Source organism: Blennius ocellaris (assembly GCF_963422515.1).
Source record: "Blennius ocellaris genome assembly, chromosome: 9".
Lineage (NCBI taxonomy): Eukaryota > Metazoa > Chordata > Actinopteri > Blenniiformes > Blenniidae > Blennius > Blennius ocellaris.
Genome location: NC_137658.1, coordinates 7,717,170 through 7,737,051, shown reverse-complemented (window position 1 = coordinate 7,737,051; position 19,882 = coordinate 7,717,170). Strand labels below are relative to the sequence as shown.

The following is a 19,882-nucleotide window of genomic DNA, read 5'->3' as shown; positions in this document are numbered from 1 at the left end:
CCAATCCCAATCAAGGTAGGCCCAACCTTTGACCCCCTCCCACAATTAGGCAGCTCTGCTCTGGCTCTAGTTCACATAGACACAGCAGAGTTTGAATGCGACTCGCATGCCCCATATTCAAATGACTGAAAAATCAAGGAAAAGCTGGATTTGGGGCAATAAACTGTGAATACAATGTTGTTAGACCAACAAGACCCATGTGAAAGTGTTGAAATGCTGTACAATATGACCCTTTTATGCCATGTATCACACTATTCCACCGACATCAGGGTCCAGACTCCCACAGTCCTCCTCCCTTATTGATCTATTTTCCAGACAGAGTAAAAAACTTGGTAGCCTCGGTATCGATAACTGCTGACATGACTGCAGGCAAGAACCAAAACACAAGTTTTATATGCGAGATGGTAGACTGTTTTCACCGATGTAGCACTTTGCCACTGCTTAGCAGCCCCCAAAGTAAAGTACTTTGGGGGCTGCTTAAGTGCTTTATCGGTGACAAGGGTCTGCAATCTCACGTTGTTAATCGCGTTCACCCATTCTCACAGATCAGTGGTGACAGGCACCATTCAAGACACTCAGTCTGTCCATTTGGAGCAATTTGATTTTGCTCAAGGACACTGTCACACATGGCAGGGGGGGCACCTACAGCTTGGACATGTGTAAATCCACTCGTGGAACGATATAAAGTTAATTTAACACAATTATGCCACACACAAATGAGCACTCTATTTGCAAGTAGGCACAAGAAGATCTGCCAAGTGATGACCTTGCCAAGTTTCAAGGACAACCTGAGAGAAACAGATGGCTGAAACAGTTATCAGGAGTATTACTAGCTAGATTCAACCATAATCTGAAGCCTAAACTGTGAAAACAGAAAAACAAACAAACAAAAAACAAATCAGATTGTAGCCTTTGATCTTTCAGCCGTGAAATATGCCAAAACTGCATCACACAAATTGCTGCGAATAAACAATCTTCCATATAATAGTGGAGCTCTTTGTTCCAGTGTGTTCAGAAGCTCAGAGGACAGGCTGCATGTCACACTTCTGATGGCTGAAGGAGCTGAAAATGTATTTTTTATCAGGGAGGAGATGGGGAGCAACCTCTGAATGACACAAATGCTGTGAAGGAGGACACACAAATACAAAATCTCACATGCATTAAAAGCAGTCAAAAAAGAGATGCCTGATGCCTGTAATCTGCTGGCATGAAGTAATCTGAGTGAATGTGCATTTGGATTATCAGTCTGCGTGATCTAATCTGATACACTTTCCTGTTAGACAGCTTGAGGGGTCATGAAAGAGCTTCAAGCCTGAGGCGGGAGCAAAGGAATCTGATATCATGATGACTGGTGGCAGCAGATATTTCTCTGAGCTTGGAACACAAACCAGCAAATTCAGATTACTTAGTCTGCAGCTTTAGCTTATATTTCCCAGCAGCAACATGAGTCTACCTCCACTGTCGGCAAGTATGAAACGTGTACCTATTCTCAGTGGCTCATTGACTGCTATTTAAAGTTCCCTTTGGCTTCTGCCTTTTATCATCATGATGCATCCAGTGACAGCACCTATGACAGCTCCACTGGCTCCCCTAGCAGAGTTTGGATTTATTTTTCTGTTGTATCTATCATCCTGTGTCATGCTTTATGACAGACTACTAAATTTACTCATTCGTACATTAGATTGTGAATAATGTTTCTCGGGAAACTAAGTTAGGAGCTTTGCATGCAATGAGGCATTATATTCTTACACTTACAGGTGATGAAGAATATCAATACAATATTATTAAAAAAAAATTATTTGACCAAAAATTACCTCTTAAGAACCAACTATTTGGACTTTTTGTGATTGAACATACCCAAATGCTCAAACATATTGTCTACAGAGCTTATCACCAATCCTTGTGCCACACATGAAATTAAAGCTAAGATCTTCTAGTTTCTGGTGATATGTATAGGAAGTGTGTGAGTTAAACCTAACAAGGTATAATATGACGATCCTCAAAGGGTTAAACAAGTTTTGCTTGCTTTTTGCTTTTCTTCGTAAAGCCCAACGTAATATGCATATACTTCTTTTCCCTATTTAAAAGCAGATTGAGGAATGATGTAAGTAAATTAATGTAAATGTGTTACTTTAAGGCCATAGTAGTCGCTGTTTAGTTGCTGTCTGATGAGCTGTGATGTTAAATCACTGAGAAATCTCTCCTGATCAGAGAACCAGATAAGGAACAATTTTGCCGTTACATGCAAAATTGCATCAAACTGAATGACTGCAAATGGCCTCAGCTGCAGAGGCTTTTAGTAGCCTTATTCAGTGCTTACACATACACAGAGAGGCATAAGTGCATATGGCGATTTCCACACATCCGTGCTCCCAGATAGTCTTAACAGCAAGTGACACATTCTCAACAAGAGCGATAATGGTCTCATCCCCGTGTCTTTCTGCTCGCTAATGTCCCATCTGTGCTTGCTTGGGTTGAATTCAGCCCCGCTGCCTGTCTGTATTGTTCTCTATGAGCCACAAAATGTAAGTGCGTCCCCTGTGTGTAAATAGTGCAGGGAAAGCTCTTAAAATGCTCTCTAAAATCATATCTGTAAAAGTGACTGATTGTATTATATGATTTTCTTTAGTTGTTAAGTGTAATCAACTTCTACCGTGATTTGCATAACATAAATCATTACCTTGGTGTACTTTGGAATAAAACATTCTGTAACATTCATAATATTTTTCCTAACTCTTCTCAGTGTTCATGCCTGCTGCTTGGAAGACATTGAAATGTTGATGTGATAGGACTGTAAGTGAATGGTTAATGCTTTCTTTCTGTCAATTGCAGCAGCAATAGAAACAACATTAGAATGACAAGTTGTCAATGCATGACTAAATGTTACTCCAAACAACTGGAACCTGCAAAATCAAACAACAAAAATGGCTGGAAAGTGTCACAAGATCACCATCTGTTCCGACTTTCCATAGTGTGTAATCACAGTAAGGGTGAAATTCAGGCTGTAAATGTTCCTGCTTCTTCCTCTATCCTTTCATAAACTGTTTCAGTTGTCCAAGGCTTGTGCCTTAGTCCTAAAGTGAGATGCATCGCTGAAGATTTCATTTACACGCAAACTGTGAATATATTATTTGCACAGTGCGATGAGACCTCAACAAACAGGGTAAGTTAAACACACAGTTTGAAGCATGAAAACCCTCCTGAAATATTCATATCAGTTAATTTGTCACACTTCTTCCTTTTTTTTTTGGCCTCCTTCCCCTCCGAGAGTATGAATTCAATTAAGGACGACTTCACGAATACACAATGGAGGCATTAAACATGAAAAGCAACTTTGCTCGTAACTAACATTTTCCTTACTCTTCGTTCTGCATGGGAGGAGGATATATAAAGGCTTTAGAACTTACAAAAAAGTAAAAGAACAAGAATTGGGCAAAAGAATCCTAGGTCATCAAAAGTGAGCAGATATTTCTCCAATGGCTCACATGTATTTTTTCCCACAGATTAAGTCGTCTCAGAAGCTGTAAATTTATAGTCAAAGTCACACAAACAGACACATTAATGGAGGGACCTGCCGTACAGATTGTGCTGATCACTCCTAACACTATGCTCCTTCCCATCCACTTGCATGTAGTCTTTTGTACCTCTGCTCGCCTTCATTGCTTTCCCTTTGCTAATAACAATATAGCCGATTACTTTTATGAAGTTAATAACAGTTATAATCACTAGAGTATCTGTGACCTCATTATTTTCAGGGAATCTTTTACTAAAACTACAATAATCTCAAGCATTGAAGAAACTGTGTGCTTATTTGCAAAATCAACTTTTTTCCTGCTCATGCTTCCATTTAACAAGTCTGAGTTCTGACTTGTTTTATTACCATCCAGAGAATAAAGGCAGTGTAAAGCTTCCCTGACTTATTGATTCTTTCATCAAAGCACAGGCTGTGATGGAAAATAGTTAAATTCCTCTTACTCTTGTTGTCATGTGGGCAGTGTTCAGAAACCATTCTATTTTATGTCCTTCATTTCTATTCAACACAGTTCTACTTTATTTTAATATATATATGACAAGTTCAATTGGATGATGCAGGAAAGCTGCAAACTATAAATGAGCCTTGTCTGAAGCCTTTTGCTAGTGATGGGAGGCATGAGGATCTTTAAGGTTGGTGCTTAATGCAGATGGATTCTTTATCAAGAGCAGGGCAGGATGAGCCCATTAACAACTTTAACTTGGTTTTAACTAAGAGTGTCATATTCTGTCAGAGGAATTAAAAATGAGCGAGTATAACCCCTTTAAATGTCCCACTGCACAGTGTGAATGACTTTCAGATTGTCACGGTGGTGAGGGACAATTTATGACTCTTTGAACCGACAGACACTCAGCGGAGCTCCGTTCACAAGCCATCGCCTAAAAATTCAAGAGAGCAAAGTAGTTTTCAGAAGCACAACAAGACATTCATCGCTCACACACCAAAGCAAGTCTTCTGGTGACGCCCGGGGTCGTGTTTGACTCAAGTCACTTTAGATAGGAGAAAATAAACTTAGTGAAATAATGCTCAACACAAAGCACTGAGATCATGAACACACAATTACATGCATACATTGAACTCGATTTTTTTTGTTTTAAGCGCAAAAAAAAAGTCACTTGGCACCTATTAGTCTTTTCAGGAATTTAAATTCTTTAAAAAAATCTTTAAAATTTTCACTTTCAATTGGATTACACAATGCAAGTCAGATATCTGTACTATTTAACATTTTCCTCCACTGCTATTAATTCCAGGGTGCATGTGGATGTAGTGCCATCTAACGGTGATACACAGTATGTAATCAATCATTTTGGAGAGTTTTTTTTTTTGTTGTTGTTTTTTTTACTTAGACCGTATTACGGAGTTACGGAGCCCCCGAAGGTACATGGACTAAAAAAAAAAAAGAAGAGGAAAAAAAAAAAGAAACTCTCGGGATCTCGCAAAACTATATTGTTATATATGCGCATTGTGAAAATAGTATCTTCTTTGACACTGGACAGTTTCTTATAGAATATGGTTGCAGGTTAGAGGCCTGATTAAAATAATTTATAAATTAGAAAGGTAAATCACTAAGCCTTCTGTTTAGAATAGAAACAGGGAATAACCACATTACAAAAACAAATTGTTTTAAATTATGTTATAAAACAATGCAAAGGCTACATTTTCAATTGGACCAATGAAGCAGAAAGTTGCCACAAACGTCAAGCACATCTTTGTGATCAGTGGGACCAAACCAGAGGACATTAGGAGAAAAAAAGACACACACACATACGCAGGCAGAACTTGTAAATTTCTAACAGTAGCATCCCCAAACCACTCCTGTGGCTCCCACACTGTTTCCATCATTGTCCAATGAAAGGCCATAGTGTCTCGCAACTAAGATAAAATAATAAAACAGAGCACATTAATTTAAAAAAAACACCAGATCGACTCACAACATTCATACTCCTTATGTGTTCAGGTTCTGAACTTGCAAATCCCATAATGCATTTCATTTCATAAAACACATAAAGATACAGAACAGAACGCAGGATCTCTGACCGCTGACAGCATTACCTCCAACTGTCTCCTATTAACTTGCATCTCCTGCTTTGTTCTTGCTCTTGTCTCTTGGCATACGGCCCATATTGTAAAATTCTACATTTGGTCTCATGTCAGTAAGGTGAGCGAGCCGGTTGGACATGGCAAAGAAAGCGGTGATGGCAGCGATGTCCCAAGCGTCCTCGCGATCAAAGCCAACATTTTCCAAGGATTCAAAGTGCTGCTCTGTGATGGTGTCGCTCCGACACACGGCCATCGCGAAGTCCAGCATTGCGACTTCCCGCGGAGTCAGATCTGCATTCTCATAGTTAACAGTGACCTGCGAGAGGGGCAGTTAGAGCAAAGAAGGTGGGGAAAGTTTGGTCAACTACTAGTTATTGTAAAAAGAAACTAAACTAAAACACAAACTATGTAAAAATGGGATGAATCATTTCAGAGTATTACCGGGTCAGTGTTGGGGAAAACAGTTCCATTCACTTCGCATCACTTCTATGTCATAATCATATGAAAAATATATTCAGTTAAAAAAAATATTGTATTTAAAAACTATATTTAATCAAAAACTACAAACACAGCATATAATAAAAAAAAATGACTGCAAATGTTAGAAATCCTTCTTTATTTTCCAGGCGCAATGACTTCTGGTCAGTTTTTCCACTTTGTTTAACGAGGAAAAATTGTCTTACTTATTGATGAAGTGACATCCCAATAACTGAAAGTAGTGTTCGATACAGATTTGGTGTGAACTGCAGGTGTCTTCTCGACTACATTTGTGTTTAAGTGAGGGCGATGGTGAATAATAAAGCAGAGATGAGTAATGAAAACTCAAAACACATAAGACTACCTGATCAGCGAGAGTGGGATTCTTGGAGTAGATGCGGTGCAGTGCACTGTGGGACACCACGCAGTAAAGGCACTTGTTGTGGCTACTGGTTGCCACAACAATCAGCTCCCGATCTGCCTTTGTTAGTCTGCCTGGAAGACAAAAGGCTAATTAATACTAAATCTCAATTTAAAAGAAAAACACACAAACTTTTTGGAAAAAAAAGTGCCAGTAAACACAGCATGTAAAGATAAAGACACACTGAACCTGTCTCCTTGTTCATGAGTTCATTGTAATATGAGAAGAAGGCTCTGAACTCCTCTGGCCTGTGGGAGAGGACTTTGAAGACATTGGGCAAAAAGCCTGCCTGTAAGAAACCATGAGGATTAGTAGGGAGTAAAATCAGGTGATGGAATAAATGTCTCATATTTGAAACCTTTTTTTCCGCGTCCTCCATAAGCGTCAGTATGTCAAAGGGCAGGTCTGCCTTGATTGGGACTGGATAGCGACTGCATTTCTCTGGAGGACTGCCGCTGGAGCATTGTCTGTTCACCGCCACAGCCTTCATCCCAGCCCGGAGAGAAGCCTGCATACAGGACAGGAGAAAAGCATGGCGACCCACAAACACACAAAAAAGGAAGGAAAAGCTCGCTGCAGTACTTACAAGTTGAGTGAATAGAGGACGACGAAACAACTTCAAGACAAGGTTACTCGCCATGTCTCGTTGAAGACCAGAAATAACCTGAGTTTCCCCTAAATTATTACAAGGAAGTTTGTCAGAATCACACAAACCAACAAGGTAAACACGTCAGTCTGGTTCACATTTATATCCTCTCCTATGCGTCGCAACATGTACGCAAACCTTTAGTAAACAAACGTCTGCGGAGTTCTTTTTTAACATGAACCAATCAGAGTGCAGCTTTACGTAACGCCTGCAGTCTGTCTGCTCACCTCAATGTGGTGCAGTAATCACTCCGCACCGCCAGGGGCAGTGTAACATTATCATATATTTATCTTGAACAAACCTCATACATTTTGATTTTATTTGAATATGCAATAAAATACTTTTTGTCTACAGAAATTGGATTCCTATACATGTTGAAAGGAAAATATTTTTTCTACAGTCAGTTTCTTGAATGACAAATGTCAGAGCCGTCATCTCCGCCCCTTGACCCCGCTACCCGGAAGTCAGGAATTCTTCGTTCAATGAGCGAAAACGTTTTGGATAAAATATCAAAGCAATAATAACAAATAACAACGGGACCGACATTTACAAAAGAAGATGTTTTACCACGTACGTTTTATTGTCTGTATTTGGACCTGATCGCAGTTATAGATGTCTTACAATTACCCAGCGTGAAGGCGGCCAATGTGCATAACTTCCAAGGAGAAAGTTTATATCTGTGGTCATTTTTTTCTCCTCATACTTGATCCACGTAGTTAGTGTTCGTACTAAAATGATCACATGTTGGAACTAATCGTGTTCTTTGTGCTCACAGATTTCGTTGGAGCATGAAATTCTGCTCCATCCGAGGTATTTTGGTCCTAACCTCCTCAACACCGTGAAACAGAAGCTGTTCACAGAAGTGGAGGGTACATGTACTGGAAAGTGAGTAGTGAACATTCCTTGATCTTCTACCAAATTTAATATTAACAATCTGCGGTTTACCAAAGTTTAACATGTGCAATTGCATTCCTACCTGGGGTAGCATAATTTCAGTTAAATGTTTATATCTATAGCGCCAAATGGGACACGGTCACCTCAAGGCATTTTTAGGAAAACACATTTTTAACAAGAAAGCCTTGCAGAGACTTTCTGCTTTTTATATTGTACTTGGGGGATATGAGAGAAAACGACAGGGCAGAGAGTAAGCAAACGGACATGAATCCACTCGCTACAATGAGAGTGATAAAGCACAGACTACGAAAGACAGAGAGCACATATTACTGGAGAGAGACAGAATATTCATGACATTTAATAGTGAAACATTGAGAATGAGAAAGGAAAGAAGTTCAATGCAGGTCATCCTGCAGTTTAAACCTTTAGCAATTTCACTAGAAAGTGGTTCAGGGTGGCCTGAACCAACACCAATTGTAACCTTTATTTTAAAAAGAAAGGTTTTAAGACTAACTTTAAAAGTAGAGACTGTGTTTGCCTCTTTAAGTGAATCTGGGAGCTGGTTCCACATGGGAGAATAATATAGAAGTCCTTCCATCTAGCAAAACCACAACTTTATTCAAATTAAGGTCGTTGGGGGCTGGAGCTCATCCCAGTTCCAAGTCTAGGGTAAATCTAAAAGCTGGGCAGGGCAGCATGATGTGTCCACATTAATAATTTGTTTAATCCTCTCTTTCAGGTATGGCTTTGTCATTGCCGTTACCACCATTGACAACATTGGGGCAGGTGTGATTCAGCCTGGCAGAGGTTTCGTCCTCTATCCTGTTAAGTACAAGGCCATTGTGTTTCGCCCATTTAAAGGAGAAGTGGTTGATGCTGTTGTCACTCAAGTTAACAAGGTGAGCAGAGCTGTGCAGGTTACCCAGAGTACATTAATCAGCCTGGAACATATGTTCAGTTTCTTATACATCACATACCAATTTCCTCTTTATAGCCATTCCCTCTTTCTGTTTCTTTCCTGAACAATAGTTGACTTTTCTTTTTTTTTAAATGTCCCAAATATAACTAATCTTTTAACTGCTAAAATGGATACAAATGTTAGTCACCCAGTAAAGTGAGTGGCAAAGGTTAATTATAACAATAATTGCTCAAATATGTCAGTTTTAAAGGTTTTAGGATTTTCAATTCAACAATAGTTCTCTATTATTAATGCTTGCAGCTTCCAAGTTGATTATTTTGCCCTCTGTCTTGCAGGTTGGATTATTCACAGAAATTGGTCCCATGTCTTGCTTCATCTCTCGCCATGTGAGTCAGCCTGAAAACTACAGTCAATCTAAATCTTCTTTTTTTATATGCTCCAAAGTTTACTTTTGACGTCCTTTATAATCATATGAGGAATTTGTTGTTGCAGTCAATCCCCTCGGAAATGGAGTTTGATCCCAATTCCAATCCACCCTGTTACAAGACAGTTGATGAGGTACGAATCTTTCTTACTTTATTGTCATTTTTTTTCTTCTTTTTTTTTTAGCTCTTGTTAAAAATAATACTATTACAAAAGGGTTTTGGGGGAGAAAAAAAACGGATTTATTTTTTAAACTAGACAATTACATGTATTTTTATTTAGAAAACTGAAATGTTACCATGATAATAAGCAAAGGTAAGCTCTAAAGCAGGGGTGGGGAATCCTGGTCCTCAAGGGCTTCAGCCCTGCATATTAGCAATGTTTCCTTGCTCAAATACACCTGAGTTATCATGATGAGGCTCTGCAGAAAGCTTGATAATGAGACAATATTTACTGTCAGCTGTGTTGATGTGAGGGCCAGGAATGCCCACCCCTGCTCTAAAGGAAACATTAGTATAGTATAAACATCTGCAAGGGCTCTTGCTGTTGTTTTGCTCCTCTTGTTTTGTTTTTTTGCATTTATTGATCGTTTCCCTTTTGTCTTTAAGGACATTGTAATTCAGCAAGATGACGAGATCCGACTGAAGATTGTTGGAACACGAGTTGACAAGAATGACATTGTAAATGTTTTGTTTTTTAAGTGTAAATATATATATTGCTTTGTCAAAAAGAACAATTTAAAAAAGATATTTTTAAATGTACGACGATATTGGAACTGTATTCAATTCTGTGTTTGGAATGAATACAGTTAATTCATTAAAAAAATAAGACAAGCATTTATTACATCTGATCTGTACTATATTTTAGTGATGTGTACATGCATTTAATTAAAAACAAACTGTCTTTGTTTCTGCTTTTTTAGTTTGCCATTGGCTCTCTCATGGATGATTATCTGGGTGAGTATTTGATCATGGGTCATTGTGATTTCTATGGTCACAATTGTTAAACGTACCAATATTCTTTACAAAAATGAGAATCTGAATCATCTTGTAATTTCAGTATTTTGGAAAGAAATATTTTCTGTACATATACAACTTTTTATTGGAGTGTCAAACTTGTCTTCTCTTTGTTGTCAGGTCTTGTGAGCTGATCCACCTCAGCGAAGCACTTTTTTTTTTTTATATGGGACATTTACTCTTTTGCTGTTTTCTTTGCTAGCTTGAGACAGCCACTGTTTTAGTATGTTGTACAGTCTCATTAGTTAGTTTCGTTTAAAACTGCTAACAGAGATGCTAAGTAATCTTGAGCATAGTTCAGTAGCAGTCCATAAAAGTGAAGTTTATTGTAGAATCCATCATTCCCATTATACTTTTGTATTTGAGCTGTAATAAAGTGTTTAATTTGTTCTTACGTGTGTCTTTGTTACCTTGTTACTCTGCAAGTGCGTTGGCTGTAAATGTACACATGTGGAGTGGACGTGGGATTGGAAGTTTACAGGTTTGAATCACGCTGCAGACAAGTCACTGCTTTGGGCCCCCGAGGAAGACCTTTGACCCCTATCAGCTCTTCAGAGCCATAATGTGACTCTCCAGCGCACCCTAGAAACAGAATGGATAAATGCAGAAAAAGGAACTTCTTTATGGGGATTAAGTTCAGTTTTTAATGTGGATAAAGACATAGAAGATGCGTTGATAGAAGATGGGATATCATCCATTGGAAAGCCATTCGTGGACGCGCAAGGTTCAAGCACGCGCACGTCCTCCGAGCGTAAATACGTCACCGGCAGGCGCCGTCGCTCTTTCTTTCTCTCGTCCTGAAGATGGCGGCAGGGGTGAGTAAGATGGAGAGATGGCCATTTCCCAGGCTTTTTCTGTATTGAGATCCGACAATCGGTCGTAAATCAGCGCCATCTGAGTTCCTATTGAGCAGCTATGCCCACGGACCGGATCCCCGGATTGTTTAGTGTCCGTTGTAAGGCTTATTTGGGAATAATTTGATGTCGGGGGCTCACGCTGTGGTAGCTTTCGCCATCCTGAAGTGACGTTGCTTTTCCTCATGCCACGTTACATTCCCCACCTTCAACATATTGGCCCACGTATTCAGCGTTTTTCGCACGATTTTAGTTTCACCTGAAAACCCGATCCGTATTTCTATCTATTGTCTCTCAACTTGCAAACGGGGCTTGTATTAGTTGAACATTATGCTCATTAGCGTCTAAAGCTAATCGATAGCCACGTTATCATAACTCGTTTAGATTTGCTCGCACATTTTGAAATTATGCGTTGATTGCAATTTCGTCAAGCCTTTTATTTTCTGTTGCCTTGCGTGGGGCTTTGGGTATCTGTGGTTTAAATGGCCACATCTGTTCAGGTACGGGTCATTCATTGGTGTTGGAGCAGCTGTCCACGTTACACATCCCCCGGTATTATGTTTCCATTTCCACAATGATGGAGGAGCTTCGATCGTCAGCTATAATATTTGGATAGGAATTAAGCACCTGCACGGTGTTTTGATTGTGAATTTATGTCATTTTCTGTGTTTTCAGACTCTGTACACCTACCCAGAGAACTGGCGGGCCTTCAAGGCCCAGATTGCAGCCCAGTACAGCGGTGCTCGCCTCAAAGTGGCCAGCAACCCCCCTGCCTTCACCTTCGGACAGACGAACCGTACACCTGGTTTCATCAGCAACTTCCCTCTGGGCAAGGTGACTGCTTCTTCTGCCTTTGGTTTTAAAGTATTGAGCGAAACCTTTTCAACCTGTTTGACTACTCTTCTGCACACGTCTTGGTTCTTTGGCTAAAATTAGGGTGTGCTCTCTTTTAGGTACCTGCCTACCAGGGAGATGACGGCTTCTGTCTGTTTGAGAGTAATGCCATTGCTCACTACCGTAAGTTTTAATGAATGAAACGATTGAAAGCACTTGTCATTTAGTCAATGTGGGAACAGCTTGGTTAGAGGTGCTGTTAAATGCAGGTGATAATGCTGGATTACACTGCTTAGATTAAGTGGAAAATCCAATTGACAAACCCAGGAGGTCCTTCATTATAACATTCCCTGACTTTGTTAAAGTCCCATTTGTAGGATATGTATATGATCCCCTGTTAATGGGCAAGGCAGTGTCCTATCATGGCACAAAGTCTTAATCTAACGGGGGAAGAGAAACTTCAGACCATATATTCATCCCAGCCGTCTCTAGTTCAGTGGGTAAAGGCTGGTTCATGTTGTGGCCACATTGCAATATTTACAATTTCACTTCCAACGTTAATGTGAATTATAAATCAAATGATATGCATTGTTTTTCCAAAAATCATACAAATAGATCTCCACATTACTTTCTATGGTGACTTAAACCATTTCCAACCTTTTGCCGACAGTGAGCAATGATGCTCTGCGTGGGGCCACTCCTCAGGCTGCATCCCAGGTGCTGCAGTGGGTTAGCTTTGCTGATTCAGAGATCATCCCTCCAGCAAGCGCATGGGTTTTCCCAACTCTGGGAATCATGCAGTTCAACAAGCAGGTATGTTGCTCTGCATTTTCTGTTCCTTTGATGGCTAAAAAGATAAATTGATAACTGGTTTAAAAGCATGGGCTTCCAACTGCATAAACCGCCCCTTTGCATTGGATGCAAGTAATTTTCCGTCTGTCTGTTTAGGCTACAGAGCAGGCCAAGGAGGATGTGAAGCGGGTTCTTGCAGTGCTGAACCAACACCTGAACACCCGCACCTTCCTCGTGGGTGAGAGGATCAGCCTTGCCGACATCTCTGTGGTCTGCTCCATGCTCTGGCTTTACAAACAGGTGTGACATGTCGTACAAGCAGCACTTTTCATTCAGCGCCACACACTGCACAAGTAGTTGTTCCTTAGCAGGACGCCTGGGCTTTTAATGAATCTTTTAAAATGCTTCTGTTTGTTGCAGGTCCTTGAGCCTTCCTTCCGTCAGCCTTACACCAATGTAACTCGCTGGTTTGTCACCTGTGTGAACCAGCCTCAGTTCAAGGCTGTCCTCGGAGAAGTCAAGCTGTGTGAGAAGATGGCTCAGTTTGATGGTGAGTCCAAAGCAATGACACCAGAGGCCGCATCAGGTTCTCCTAAAATGGCACCTGGTACATTCTGTTTAAAAACATCCACACATTCCTCTCAACAACTATGCACAGCAACATATTTTACAAACCTCCATTTCTTGTTGATCTGGAATATTTAGCTTTCTGGCTTTCTTGAAATGGTCACCACTGTCAGATGGGTCAAACTGCCCTGGCAGATGAGTTTAGGAGCCTCCGATAGTCAAGCATAAGCTTGTCCTGTTTGCGCATGGAAATTATCTACTTGTAAGGCTACAAATCACTTTAAATTGTTCATAATCTAGAAATCATTGCTAAACCGTGGAGAGTATGGGTAACTATTTAACTAAAATTAATTTCCCTTGGACTCTTCAGCCAAGAAATTTGCTGAGATGCAGCCCAAGAAAGAGGCCCCACCTAAGAAAGAGAAGGGCGGTAAAGAGTCAGCCAAGCCCCAGGAGAAGAAGGAGAAGGAAAAGAAGAAAGAGGAGAAGAAGCCTGCTGCTGAGGCAGAAATGGACGACTGTGATGCTGCTCTGGCTGCTGAACCCAAAACCAAGGACCCATATGCACACCTGCCAAAGAGGTAAAAGGATTGCATTCTCCTCCTGGAAATGTTGGATTTTTGGTCTTGAAAATTGAGTCTAAAACCATTCTGTACACATAATTGCTGCTAATAAAATGTCTAAACTATAAGAGAAATGATTGTTAGTTGGGTAGCAAGACTTATTTAACATTCTACCGCAGGTTTGTAGTATGCACATTATTTGAGTAGTCAATTCCCCTATTTGGCAAGGCAGTGTCCCATCATGGCACCAAGTCTTAATCTAACAGGGGAAAGAGAAACTTGAAACCATATTCATCCCAGTCGTCTCTGGTTCAGTGAGTCAAAGGCTGGTTCATGCTGTGGCCACAAATAAGTTTGAGCCTTAAAGCTATAAATGCGTAAGATTTTAAAAGATTAGTTGGATTTATGTTTATGTTGTATAGTAATTCCAAGAGCTGTGAATGTGTTGTCGTCCAAGGCTTGTTTAAACAGTTTGATCTTGTAGTTTCTATAAATGAGCTGGTGTTTAGCTCGATTCCAGCAGATTCTCATATTTGTTTTTGATGTTGACTTTGAGATACAAATGATAAAATGGCTATAGGCACAGCCAGCAATTAGCTTTAAAGTGCCCTTATACCATTTCTCAACAATTTGCCGTGGGTCAAAAAGCATATCAAAGTTTTATAGCCCAAAATCCAGCATTTCTTTGATTTTCAGCCATTTGAGGAATCGATTCTATGAGCTCTATTGAGTCTGCCGTGTCTGTTTGAGCAGGATTGTTTCTGCCTCTCCCATGTCCATCATGCAACAGTAAGTGAGCCATGTTTGCTGCAGTGCTGATGCTACTGTAGTATTTCAACAGGCTGTTGTGTGAAGCAGACCCACACAGTAAAGCAAAACAAAATCAAATAACTTGCCGGTCCCAGATATGTAGTTGAGTCATGGATGGTTTTTCAGCGACGCCAGCTTCCTATAAGTCCACGTTGCACACATGCAAAACTGTGGGAAGTTTTGTTGGGAAATTTCCATCAACTTCGATCCACTGGGTTTTGAAAGGCTCAGACGAAGAGGGTTAAAATGGACTTCTCTGCTCGTTGATACAGTGAACAATGGATACATTGCTGCTCAACTACTGGTGGGAGAGTAAAGGGAAGAGCCTGACGTGATTGTGACGTAGCACAAGGCTGATTTCTGATTTGCTCGCCTGTGAATTTCCCCGCGGGGATGAATAAATTATCTATCTTGAAACGCATCCACCAACGGGTAGAAAAAGTGAATCGGAAAGATGAGACATTTTTTCACTTCTGGTGTGGGGATGCATATTGCTGTTAGAAAACTACTAGTAAAAGTTGCTTAATATGGTCCCTGGGGGGGGGGGGGGGGGGGGGTTGGAAATTTGCCATTCCCTTCCACTAAATGTCAAATGTTTTGCTTATGTTCCTTGACACCTTTTTCTTTTTGCAGCTCATTTATCATGGATGAGTTCAAGAGAAAGTATTCCAACGAGGACACCTTGAAAGTAGCCCTTCCCCACTTCTGGGAGAACTTGGACCGCGAGGGGTTCTCGATCTGGTACTGTCAGTACAAATACCCAGAGGAGCTGTCACTCACCTTCAAGAGCTGCAACCTTATCACAGGCAAGTCTGCAAACACCTTCAGCTAGGAAGACTGATGGTATGGGTTTATGTCCTTCATCTGGAGGATATTCAGTCATGTGTTGGGCTGAATACTGGTGTGCCCATTTGCTTCTATTTGCATTTACTTTCAAGATTTGCTTGTGTGGTTCTTGGGCCAATTACCCTATTGGAGGCAATTGTACCATTTGAGGCTCAGACAGCTTTCATCTAGATTTTAAAGTAAATCATGGTCGATAAGTTGTTTGATTACAAGTATGTGGTTTGAAGTCATTGTCCAACAATGTTGGCTTTGACTGCACACAGCATGTGCATCAACTGAGGTTTTTCTTCTGCGGACCTGGAGATAAACACGTTTGTCTAGTCATTTGAAGATGTATTGATAGATTTGTTTCAGAAGAAAAACATGAAATGGGAATAAGATGGCCAAGTCTGTAGATGCAGATATAGCTGGTGCACATAAACATCCTTTTGAGAATCTTTGATTGGTGACAATGCTTGGAAGAGCTCTGAAGTAATAATAGACATGCTTGACTCAAATGACAAATCAGTTGAGGTTTAGACTTGTTGTTGAAGTGGTACACAGTTTAAACTGTCTGCCAATAAAACTGACAGTTTTTAAGCTCAGGTCTGACGGGGAAAATAAACCTGTTTCAGTGAGTAATGGGTTGGTTTGAAACAAAGGGGTTGCATTTTTCTGACAAGGCCGAAACATCCTTGAAGTTACTCTACCAGAAAAAAACGTTTTATACTTCCTATAAAAGGTATCGCTTCTGCACAGAGAATAAACCAATACAAGACCATTTCCACAAATTTCCAACCCACAGTTTCCTAAATGGATCACACGTCTGTTTAGAAACATTTGAATTCCAAAGAATTGGAATTTGTAGCCTTCAAAATGTGCTTTTGCTTCACCAGCTGACATCAGCTTTGAAAACCATCCGCGTGGTCTTCTGAGACATCAATGCCGGCATCGCAGCGGATCAAGTAAAAATATGAAAGGGTCTTTAAACCACAAGAATAGTCTTGAATGTTGTGAACCGGTAGTAGATCGTTTTTCCAGTGCAAATTGAGATGCGCGTATAAACAGGATCTTCCCTCGGGAATCTTTGAGTTTCGATGTCTAACATGTTAACAACTCGGGTATGTTCCACGAGGTTTGAACGCTGGAAATGCGTGCTTGTATGAGTACCGACAACGTGTTGAATGCATTTCAACGACTGAAAGTGGATCCTAAATTTTTCATTTTTCCCCTGTGGGTTCTGGCAGAGTAACTTTAATACTGGTGGTGAACAACACTTCAATGTGACCGCATTTTGTCGTGTCTATACAGGTAGAGTGTCAGTTTAGTTGAGGCACCACTTTTTTTTTCTTTTTTGAGCAGCAGAAGAATAAATGTCTGAAATTTCTGCTTCTCCTCACAGGCATGTTCCAGCGCCTGGACAAACTCCGAAAGACCGCCTTTGCCAGTGTCATCCTGTTTGGCTCCGACAACGAAAGCAGTATCTCTGGTATCTGGGTGTTCAGAGGGCAGGACTTGGCCTTCACTGTAAGTATTGAAAATGGGCCCACACTGCTTTGAAGATGCCACCTACTTACAGTAGTTTTTGTATTGTGAATCATATTTCATTTGCAAAGTCGGGGGGGGGGGTCCTCCAACTGTATCCGACTTGTGCATTTAAGTTTTGCTTTGGATTCAGCATCTGTTGGGATACTTCAAAAACTGTATTCCATTCATATCACTGACGTTGGAAGTAGTTCTGGTGTTCTCAAGCACGTCCCCCATCATTGGGCAAGGCGGTGTCTCCTTGTGACGCTAAGTCTTAATCTGATGGGGGTAGAGAAACTTGAGACCATATTCATCCCAGTCATCTCTGAATCCGTGAGCAACAGGCTGGTTCATGCTATGGCCACAATCCAAGTTTAAGTTTCAAATATTGAACATTACAAGTCGGTGTCATCACCATTTAGGCGAAGTGGCTACACCTGCTCAAACTGTGAAAATCATTGTGCGTTTTGATGTGCGCCGCTCAGTCCTGCAGGGATTCTCTTGCATGCAAACCATGTTATGCTTTTATCTATTGGCCAACCTGGAAGCTTGTGTAATCTCTAGACAGCAGTTGCACATACCTGAAGGTACTTATTTCTTTGCATTCATTCAATTTCTTTTCATATCTTTCAGCTGAGCCCAGACTGGCAGATCGACTATGAATCATATGACTGGCGCAAGCTGGATCCCGACAGCGAAGAGTGCAAAACCATGGTAAAAGAGTACTTTGCCTGGGAGGGAGATTTCAAGCACGTAGGAAAACCCTTCAACCAGGGCAAGGTCTTCAAATGAAAGGACGCTGAGACGATCCAACGAAAGCACTCTGCGCTTCTGCTCTCAAACACTTATGACATACGGACTTTCAGCCACATGTGCTTACTTAACTACAAGAATGAGTGTTTGGAGAGGATTGAATTTTGTCTCGGTGGTCCCCAGACTGGTTTTTTGTTTTACCTGCGAAATAAAGTGAATTTTCCTCAATGCAATCTCTGGAATTTACTTTCTTTGTGTTTCATAATTGTGCATTTGAAATTGAGGTCAAGGGGAAGGCGTCATGGATATATGAGATGGTGTCTGTCAGGGTATAGCGTGTGAAGACTGCAAGTGTTGCAAGCTCGGATCATCTGAGATGAAAGGCACTTCCTCTAGGCTTGATGCATATGTGATAAGTCCAGGGGTGCAGAAGAGAAGTACTTGACTGCTAAACAGTTTTTAGTGCTACCTACACTGCATTGGGGTGTTTGAATTTCTTTACTCACTCCAGTTTAGTTCCCCCCCCCACCCCAATTAAACTATTAAATCAATATTTATAATTTCCAGGAGTACTGTTGGAATAAATTTAAACTTAACAGTTTTGCAGATGCATCTCTCTGGGGGCATCCAGTCAATTTGAGGCAATGACCTTGAATCGGTTATAGAGGTTTATACAACACTTGGAAATACTTTAAATCCAAGCCAGCTGGAGTTATTTTTAAAACTTTAACCTTGAAGTCCGTGAAACCAGTCCATTGCATAGTGCCAGTTTACTGTAATGTTACACCAGGCCGGCCCCTTTTGTTATGAATGAAAGCATATAACATTGACTGTATTCTATTATGAAAACCTTGGTTTGAATTGCATCTGGAATTCTTTTTTAAAAATTGTTTTAATTTTGTGTTGAATCGGTTTCCTCAGCCTTGATCCAAAGAGGCTGTTTCCCTGTTCCGTCATCCTACCTCATTTGAAACGATGGGTTTTGAGACCATAAGTGGCAGACATCTTAGTCGGCCTGTCAATCACCAGAACCAACGCTGGATAAAATTGCTGTTTGACGTTCATGAGATGTTGCACTGCTCCGCCTGCAGGGGGCAGTCGGAGATAAACTATAGGAGCTTGTTGAACGGAGAGGGTCCGTCAGAGAAAATGAGTAGGCTGAACTGTGGTTTACTAGGCTGAGAATGTTGTCTGCGTTAAACTATGGGTTCTCGTTTTGATGTCTGTGCTTCCCCAAGGAGAAGAAGCCTGGAACACATCTCTTTATGGAGCTCTCCTTGGAGGGCCCAGGATGAGGGCCATTACCATAAAATTTGTTCCTGGTGATAAAAAATACCCCCCCCCACTAAGATGCCAGAACCATAAAGCAATAGGCAGATAGTTGCCACAAATATTTTCGTGGACTTCACACAGTTATTTAATATATATATTATTATAAAAAGAAAAAAATAAGTTTTTTTTACAACAGACTCACACTTTCACTTCTGATCAGTGTAAGATTTGTGCCATCTGAGGATGGTGTCATCTGAGGACAGGCATTTTCGATGACAAGCAGATATGAAAACCTGAATGTGTTGACCACACCCAGAAAAATGCAGAAATGCCATGTTTTGCAGCCTACTTCTGCATGATCGAACAAAAAAGAAGAAGTTAGGTTTTCGATTCATGATGAGATTTTTGAAACATGAATATTATTTAACTTTCCTCACAAAGAAATCTTTGTGACAGTCTGAGCATTTAGTGTGAGGCTAAACCGTTCTTTTAATGACTGGTGCTGTGTATGAGAATTCCTCTTTTGGGAGTTAATGTTGGCCTGTGGAAACAAAGCATCTCTTTTCATTGGACACACCCAATCAGATGAAAGTATCCAGGACACCTTAAATCAACTGTTGCTGACTTTTCCCACACCTGCAGCTCGACTTAATCCTTTCTTTCTTTCTTTGTCTGACGCTTCACTGTTTGTATATTCAACAGCATGCAAAAGAAGAC

The 19,882-nt window shown here is 40.6% G+C and overlaps 3 protein-coding genes across 3 annotated transcripts; 2 read left to right on the top strand and 1 right to left on the bottom strand.

Moving 5' to 3' along the window:
• Window positions 1-4,376: 4,376 nt before the first annotated feature.
• Window positions 4,377-7,313, bottom strand: LOC308134322 (uncharacterized protein). The gene is made up of 5 exons (XM_080501997.1): window positions 7,057-7,313; window positions 6,829-6,978; window positions 6,660-6,759; window positions 6,414-6,544; window positions 4,377-5,888 (listed from the first exon to the last, which is right to left on the bottom strand). The coding sequence occupies exons 1-5, from the start codon at window positions 7,108-7,110 to the stop codon at window positions 5,601-5,603; spliced, it is 723 nt and encodes a 240-aa protein (XP_080358123.1). The 5' UTR covers window positions 7,111-7,313; the 3' UTR covers window positions 4,377-5,600.
• Window positions 7,314-7,581: 268 nt separating this feature from the next.
• Window positions 7,582-10,728, top strand: polr2g (RNA polymerase II subunit G). The gene is made up of 8 exons (XM_080502588.1): window positions 7,582-7,686; window positions 7,892-8,001; window positions 8,750-8,909; window positions 9,265-9,315; window positions 9,422-9,487; window positions 9,961-10,032; window positions 10,275-10,308; window positions 10,489-10,728. Exons 1-8 carry the CDS (start codon window positions 7,675-7,677, stop codon window positions 10,500-10,502), a joined length of 519 nt encoding a protein of 172 aa, XP_080358714.1. The 5' UTR covers window positions 7,582-7,674; the 3' UTR covers window positions 10,503-10,728.
• Window positions 10,729-11,135: 407 nt separating this feature from the next.
• eef1g (eukaryotic translation elongation factor 1 gamma) lies at window positions 11,136-18,121 on the top strand. Its single transcript, XM_080501973.1, has 10 exons — window positions 11,136-11,183; window positions 11,898-12,056; window positions 12,176-12,239; window positions 12,727-12,869; window positions 13,005-13,148; window positions 13,269-13,398; window positions 13,786-13,996; window positions 15,422-15,594; window positions 17,016-17,140; window positions 17,774-18,121. The coding sequence occupies exons 1-10, from the start codon at window positions 11,172-11,174 to the stop codon at window positions 17,930-17,932; spliced, it is 1,320 nt and encodes a 439-aa protein (XP_080358099.1). The 5' UTR covers window positions 11,136-11,171; the 3' UTR covers window positions 17,933-18,121.
• Window positions 18,122-19,882: the final 1,761 nt, after the last annotated feature.